General features: G+C 34.7%; 1 protein-coding gene across 1 annotated transcript; it reads left to right on the forward strand.

Moving 5' to 3' along the window:
- Nucleotides 1–5,274: 5,274 nt before the first annotated feature.
- On the forward strand, nucleotides 5,275–5,852 carry LOC138863073 (uncharacterized). The gene is made up of 2 exons (XM_070126805.1): nucleotides 5,275–5,600; nucleotides 5,726–5,852. The coding sequence occupies exons 1-2, from the start codon at nucleotides 5,275–5,277 to the stop codon at nucleotides 5,850–5,852; spliced, it is 453 nt and encodes a 150-aa protein (XP_069982906.1).
- Nucleotides 5,853–7,375: the final 1,523 nt, after the last annotated feature.

A 7,375-nucleotide genomic window follows, 5' to 3' on the forward strand; every position in this document is an offset into this window, starting at 1 on the left:
AAAAAAACAGAGCGAGAGAGAGAGAGAAAGGGAGAGAGAGAGAGAGAGAGAGAGAGAGAGAGAGAGAGAGAGAGAGAGAGAGAGAGAGAGAGAGAGAGAGAGAGGAAGAGAAAGAGAGAGAAAGAGAGACAGAGAGAGAGAAAGAGAAAGTTACCTGAAAGCAAGAACAATTCTTCCTTTTCGCGACAAATAAAACTTTTTTAAACCTTACCTTAAATCATGATAATCCTCGAAGCGTGAAATGAGCGTGAAATGAAGCTCCATAAATCTTAGAAAAAAAAAAAAAAATGGGTAAAATGGGTCAGGAACTATTTCGTTATCTCTCCTGACACAATCACCCTCATCCTAATCCTGTCTGTCACTTCCCACAGTTCTATAATTTGACCATCACGTGTACCAGGTTATACTGACGGTGACATCATCACCTTTCTGATTTCGTTTACAAAAGGTTTCGTTACTGATATACTGAAAGTTGCACCTCTGAACAGATTAATCCTCTAAAAATGGCGATGATTTTCTTTTTTTTTGGCAACAACAGATTAATCCTCAAAAAAATGGCGATGATGATTATTATGATTTTTTTTTTGGCAACAACAGATTAATTCTCTAAAAATGGCGTTTTTTTTTTTCAAATCCTTTCTATCTGCCGCTGATGATGCTTGACTGTCCAAGAATTTAATCCTCTTGTGGGTGGGTGGGTGGGGGGGGGGTGGGGGGGGTGACCACGGCCTCATACCCATGCCATTTGTATCTCAACTCTCTGATGGGCAACGCTACCCGAATTATGTGTATTGTAACTCCCACAAGAAAGACATCATCATCTTCATCATCATCTTCACCATCATCTTCATCTTCATCGTCGTCATCATCATCATCATCATCATCATCACCATAACCATCATCTTCATCATCATCACCATAACCATCATCTTCATCATCATCATCGTCATCATCATCACCACCATCATGATCGTCATCATCACCATAACCATCATCATCATCACCATAACCATCATGATCGTCATCATCACCATAACCATCATCATCGTCATCATCACCATAACCATCATCATCACCATAACCATCATGATCGTCATCATATAAGACGTAGGGAGGCTAGATCACCGCTGCAGGGCAATCCCCGTGCGAGGCTAGAGGCGCGGCGTCGACCCCGTAGCAGAGGGATTTCGGACACCTTCGCGCGGTCACGTGACGGAACCCGGATGACAGAATGACGTGTACTTGGTGACCTTTGACCGAGTCCCCCAGAGCCCGGGCAGATGCTCCGTGACCTCATTTCCACCTGCGTTCCTGTAACGGGGTCACCTTGGCGTCATTTTCACCTGGCCAGGAATCCGCTTTCACTCAGACTGACTGAAAATAGTTGAAATATTACTCACATTCTTCCTTTATTTCCTATCTGCCATATATTTTTTGTTATTTTAAAAAGATTATTAAAAAAAAAAAATCTAAGTCCCTGAGAAACGCCAAATTCTCCCAAGAAATTCCAAATTCCCAAGAAAATCCAAATTCTTAAAAAAATAAATCAAATTCCTAACAGATTCCAAAATTCCCAAGAAAAATCGTACACTCTACCTTTATTTTCTATCTGCCATGAAGCCGTGACAAAGAAAATAATGTTTCTATACAAAGTTCATGTTGCTATCTACCCATTCAATCCATTTAAGATTTACAATCAATTTGGTATGATATAAAAATTAATTCTCTCATGGATTGACTGTGCTATACCCGTTGGTGGTTCAATTCACATTCAATTTAACAAAAGACATTGTACTTGGCGGCTGCGCTAATATCATGATACCTCGAGGGTTTACCTGTGACTACCTGGCGTAAAGGTAGAATGGATGTGTTATTATCCATTGACAGGTGTTGCTAAATAATGACCCGTATGATCTGCAACATAAATGCATTTTTACAACCCACACTTTTTTCGGTTCTTGTAACCCTCATGTTTATCTCTCTCTCTCTCTCTCGCGTCATTCCCCTTCTCTCATTCTTCTCTTTTTCTCTGTCTCTTCTCTCTCTTTTTTTCTATTCCCCTCTCTCTCTCTCTTTTCTATCTCTTTCTTTTTCTTCTCTTTTCTCTTCTTTCTCTCTTCTTTCTCTCTCTTCTTCTCTCTCTTCTTTCTCTCTCACTCTCTCTCACCCCCTCCCTCTCTCTCCCTCTCTCTCTCTCTTTCTCTCTCTCTCCCAGTCTCACTCTCTCTCTCTCTCTCTCACTCTCTTTCTCTGTTCAAGTCTCATTATAATCATCACATTTATTAATCATCATTTCTGGTAATAGAACGTAACCACGTGACAACAGGAAGATAATTCTAAACACTAATAGCTAAACATCTTTGGTTTGGTCCATAAAGGATTACTTTGGATTTTTTTGCGATAGATAAATAGATACAAATACGCTACACAAATAGATAGATGATCATGGTTATAAGAGGGAGCGATGTAATTAGGATTATAGTGATAACTATCATGAATAGGTTGATGATAATGATGATAACGGCAATGACTTGATTAAGACTAGCATAGGTGGTAGTATGACTATTTTTGTGATGATAATATGAATTATAAATATGATAGATTAGGATAAGCTATTTTTTTTACTCAACCCTAATTAGCGTATTTATCTCGTTAAGCTTTTTAATTAAGCAATTGTAAGATACCGAGTGGATAGTCTTTACCAAGAAATTTTTTGAGATTCTCCTTTAAAAAAGATTCCTTAAGAAATTCTAGATTGCTGAGAAACGAGATTTCCCCAAAAATTAAATTCCCAGAAAATAAATCTTTTAAAAAATTTAAATTTAAAAATTCTCAAATCTTAAGAAATTCCAAGTCCCTGAGAAACGCCAGATTCCCAAGAAAATTCCAAATTCCCAAGAAAATCCAAATTCTTCTTCTTCTTCTTCTTCAAAAAAAAAGAAAAAAAAAAAAAAATCAAATTTCTAACAGATTCCAAAATTCCCGAGAAATTCCAAGATCTCAAGAAATTCGAAATTCTCAAGAAAATCCAAAATCTTAAAAAAAAATCCAAATTGCTAAGAAATTCTAAAATCTTAAGAAATTCCAAGTCCCTGAGAAACGCCAGATTCCCCCAAGAAATTCCAAATTCCCAAGAAAATCCAAATTCTTAAAAAAAAAATCAAATTCCTAACAGATTCCAAAGTCCCGAGAGATTCCAAAATTCCCGAGAAAATCCAAATTCTAATAAAAAAAATCAAATTCCTAACAGATTCCAAAGTCCCGAGAGATTCCAAAATTCCCGAGAAATTCCAAATTGCTAAGAAATTCCAAGATCTCAAGAAATTCCAAATTCCCCAGAAAATCCAAAATCTTTTTAAAAATTCCAAATTGCTAAGAAATTCTCAAATCTTAAGAAATTCCAAGTCCCTGAGAAACGCCAGATTCCCCCAAGAAATTCCAAATTCCCAATAAAATCCAAATTCTTAAAAAAAAAATCAAATTCTTAACAGATTCCAAAATTCCGAGAGATTCCAAAATTCCCGAGAAATTCCAAAATTCCCAAGAAATTCCAAATTGCTAAGAAATTCCGAGATCTCAAGAAATTCCAAATTCCCCAGAAAATCCAAAATCTTAAAAAAAAAAATCCAAATTGCTAAGAAATTCTCAAATCTTAAGAAATTCCAAGTCCCTGAGAAACGCCAGATTCCCCCAAGAAATTCCAAATTCCCAAGAAAAACCAAATTCTAAAAAAAATCAAATTCCTAACAGATTCCAAAGTCCCGAGAGATTCCAAAATTCCCGAGAAATTCCAAAATTCCCAAGAAATTCCAAATTGCTAAGAAATTCCAAGATCTCAAGAAATTCCAAATTCCCCAGAAAATCCAAAATCTTTTAAAAATTCCAAATTGCCAAGAAATTCTAAAATCTTAAGAAATTCCAAGTCCCTGAGAAACGTCAGATTCCCAAGAAATTCCAAATTCCCACGAAAATCCAAATTCTGAAAAAAATCAAATTCCTAACAGATTCCAAAGTCCCGAGAGATTCCAAAATTCCCGAGAAATTCCAAAATTCCCAAGAAATTCCAAATTGCTAAGAAATTCCAAAATCTCAAGAAATTCCAAATTCTCAAGAAAATCCATTTTCTTCAAAAGATTCCAAATTGCTAAGAAATTCTAAAATCCTAAGAAATTCCAAGTCCCTGAGAAACGCCAGATTCCCAAAACAATTCCAAATTCCCACGAAAATCCAAATTCTTAAAAAAAATCAAATTCCTAACAGATTCCCGAGAGATTCCAAAATTCCCGAGACATTCCAAAATTCCCGAGAAATTCCAAAATTCCCAAGAAATTCCAAATTGCTAAGAAATGCCGAAAGTCCCTGAGAAACGCCAGATTCCCCCAAAATTTCAAATTCCCAAGAAAATCCAAATTCTTAAAAAAAATCAAATTCCTAACAGATTCCAAAGTCCCGAGAGATTCCAAAATTCCCGAGAAATTCCAAAATTCCCAAGAAATTCCAAATTGCTAAGAAATTCCAAGATCTTAAGAAATTCGAAATTTCCCAGAAAATCCAAAATCTTTAAAAAATCCAAATTGCTAAGAAATTCTCAAATCTTAAGAAATTCCAAGTCCCTGAGAAACGCCAGATTCCCCCAAGAAATTCCAAATTCCCAAGAAAATCCAAATCCTTAAAAAAAAAAAAAATCAAATTCCTAACAGATTCCAAAGTCCCGAGAGATTCCAAAATTCCCGAGAAATTCCAAAAATTCCCAAGAAATTCCAAATTGCTAAGAAATGCCGAGATCTCAAGAAATTCCAAATTCCCCAGAAAATCCAAAATCTTTTAAAAAAATTCCAAATTGCCAAGAAATTCTATAATCCTAAGAAATTCCAAGTCCCTGAGAAACGCCAGATTCCCAAGAAATTCCAAATTCCCAAGAAAATCCAAATTCTTAAAAAAAAAATCAAATTCCTAACAGATTCCAAAGTCCCGAGAGATTCCAAAATTCCCAAGAAATTCCAAATTGCTAAGAAATTCCAAAATCTCAAGAAATTCCAAATTCTCAAGAAAATCCAAAATCTTAAAAAAAATTCCAAATTGCTAAGAAATTCTCAAATCTTAAGAAATTCCAAGTCCCTGAGAAACGCCAGATTCCCCCAAGAAATTCCAAATTCCCAAGAAAATCCAAATTCTTAAAAAAAAATCAAATTCCTAACAGATTCCAAAGTCCCGAGAGATTCCAAAATTCCCGAGAAATTCCAAAATTCCCAAGAAATTCCAAATTGCTAAGAAATGCCAAGATCTCAAGAAATTCCAAATTCCCCAGAAAATCCAAAATCTTTTAAAAAATTCCAAATTGCCAAGAAATTCTCAAATCTTAAGAAATTCCAAGTCCCTGAAAAACGCCAGATTCCCCCAAGAAATTCCAAATTCCCACGAAAATCCAAATTCTTAAAAAAAAAAATCAAATTCCTAACAGATTCCAAATTCCCGAGAGATTCCAAAATTCCAGAGAAATTCCAAAATTCCCAAGAAATTCCAAAATTCCCAAGAAATTCCAAAATCTCAAGAAATTCCAAATTCTCAAGAAAATCCAAAATCTTAAAAAAAATTCCAAAGTGCCAAGAAATTCTCAAATCTTAAGAAATTCCAAGTCCCTGAGAAACGCCAGATTCCCAAGAAATTCCAAATTCCCAAGAAAATCCAAATTCTTAAAAAAAAATAAAAATCAAATTCCTAACAGATTCCAAAGTCCCGAGAGATTCCAAAATTCCCGAGAAATTCCTAAAATTCCCAAGAAATTCCAAATTGCTAAGAAATTCCAAGATCTCAAGAAATTCGAAATTCCCCAGAAAATCCAAAATCTTTAAAGAAATTCCAAATTGCTAAGAAATTCTCAAATCTTAAGAAATTCCAAGTCCCTGAGAAACGCCAGATTCCCCCAAGAAATTCCAAATTCCCAAGAAAATCCAAATTCTTAAAAAATAAAAAAAAAACAAATTCCTAACAGATTCCAAATTCCTAACAGATTCCAAAATTCCCGAGAAATTCCAAAATTTCCAAGAAATTCCAAATTGCTAAGAAATTCTCAAATCTTAAGAAATTCCAAGTCCCTGAGAAATTCCAAGTCCCTGAGAAACGCCAGATTCCCAAAACAATTCCAAATTCCCAATAAAATCCAAATTCTTAAAAAATAAAAAAAACAAATTCCTAACAGATTCCAAATTCCTAACAGATTCCAAAATTCCCGAGAAAATTTCCCAAAAATTTCCCAGAACAAATGTAAAATTCCAAAATCTCAAGAAATTCCAAATTCCCCAGAAAATCCATTTTCTTCAAAAGATTCCAAATTGCTAAGAAATTCTCAAATCTTAAGAAATTCCAAGTCCCTGAGAAACGCCAGATTCCCCCAAGAAATTCCAAATTCCCAAGAAAATCCAAATCCTTAAAAAAAAAATAAAAATAAAATTCCTAACAGATTCCAAAGTCCCGAGAGATTCCAAAATTCCCGAGAAATTCCAAAAATTCCCAAGAAATCCCAAGTTCCTTCCTCTCAAGATTCGCTTCCTTTCAATACATCTTCATGAAAAAAAGAAAAAGAAAAAGAAAATCTTGATGAATGGCGGGAGAAGGCCCACGGGGAGGGGGAGGGAGGGGGAGGGGGGAGAGGGAGAAGGGGGAATTAAAACTGAAGATAAAGCAACATAGACTAAAGATTAGAAAGAAAGAAGTGTGTGAGCTAAAAAAAAAAAAAAGAAAAAAAGAAAAGAAAAGAAGAAAAAAAAAAGGTGTTCCTGGTGATGAGGTGTTTTGTTATTTTTTTCTCATATTTTTCCCTATGGAAAAGCCTATTTATTTATCTGTCTGTGTATCTTCGTTTCTTTTTATTGTCATATTTTTCGAACTTCTTGTCTATCAGTGAGTCTTTCTATCTATCTGTTTATTTTTCTTTCTAACTATTTGTCTCTGTCTATCTAACTATCTGTCTCTGTCTCTCTATCTATCTGTCTCTGTCTATCTATCTAACTATCTGTCTCTGTCTATCTATCTATCTAACTATCTGTCTCTGTCTAACCATCTGTCTCTGTCTATCTAACTATCTATCTTTATCTATCTATCTGTGTCTATCTATCTATCTATCTATATTTATCTATCTAACTATCAATCTCTATCTATCTATATTTATCTATCTGCCAGCGTGAGAATGTGCGTTCTTGAATATTATATTTTTTGTTATTTTTCTCCCTCGCCGAAAAAAAATAGGGTTCCTTTCTTTTATCTACTTGGTTTTATTTATCTGTTTATCTTCTTATTTTGATGTTTTTTCCAACTTTCTGTCTATCAGTGACCCTATTTATTTATCTGTCTATCGGTCTGTCTATTTATCTATATG

The sequence above is a fragment of the Penaeus vannamei genome, chromosome 10, assembly GCF_042767895.1.
Source record: "Penaeus vannamei isolate JL-2024 chromosome 10, ASM4276789v1, whole genome shotgun sequence".
Taxonomy (NCBI): domain Eukaryota; kingdom Metazoa; phylum Arthropoda; class Malacostraca; order Decapoda; family Penaeidae; genus Penaeus; species Penaeus vannamei.

What these genes read in the sequence shown, in the direction of transcription:
- LOC138863073 (XM_070126805.1), top strand. Translation starts at nt 5,275, where the DNA reads ATGCCAAGATCTCAAGAAATTCCAAATTCCCCAGAAAATCCAAAATCT. An exon ending in ATCTTAAAAAAAATTCCAAA is followed by an intron (nt 5,601 to 5,725) that starts GTGCCAAGAAAT and finishes AATTCCTAACAG; the next exon opens with ATTCCAAAGTCCCGAGAGAT.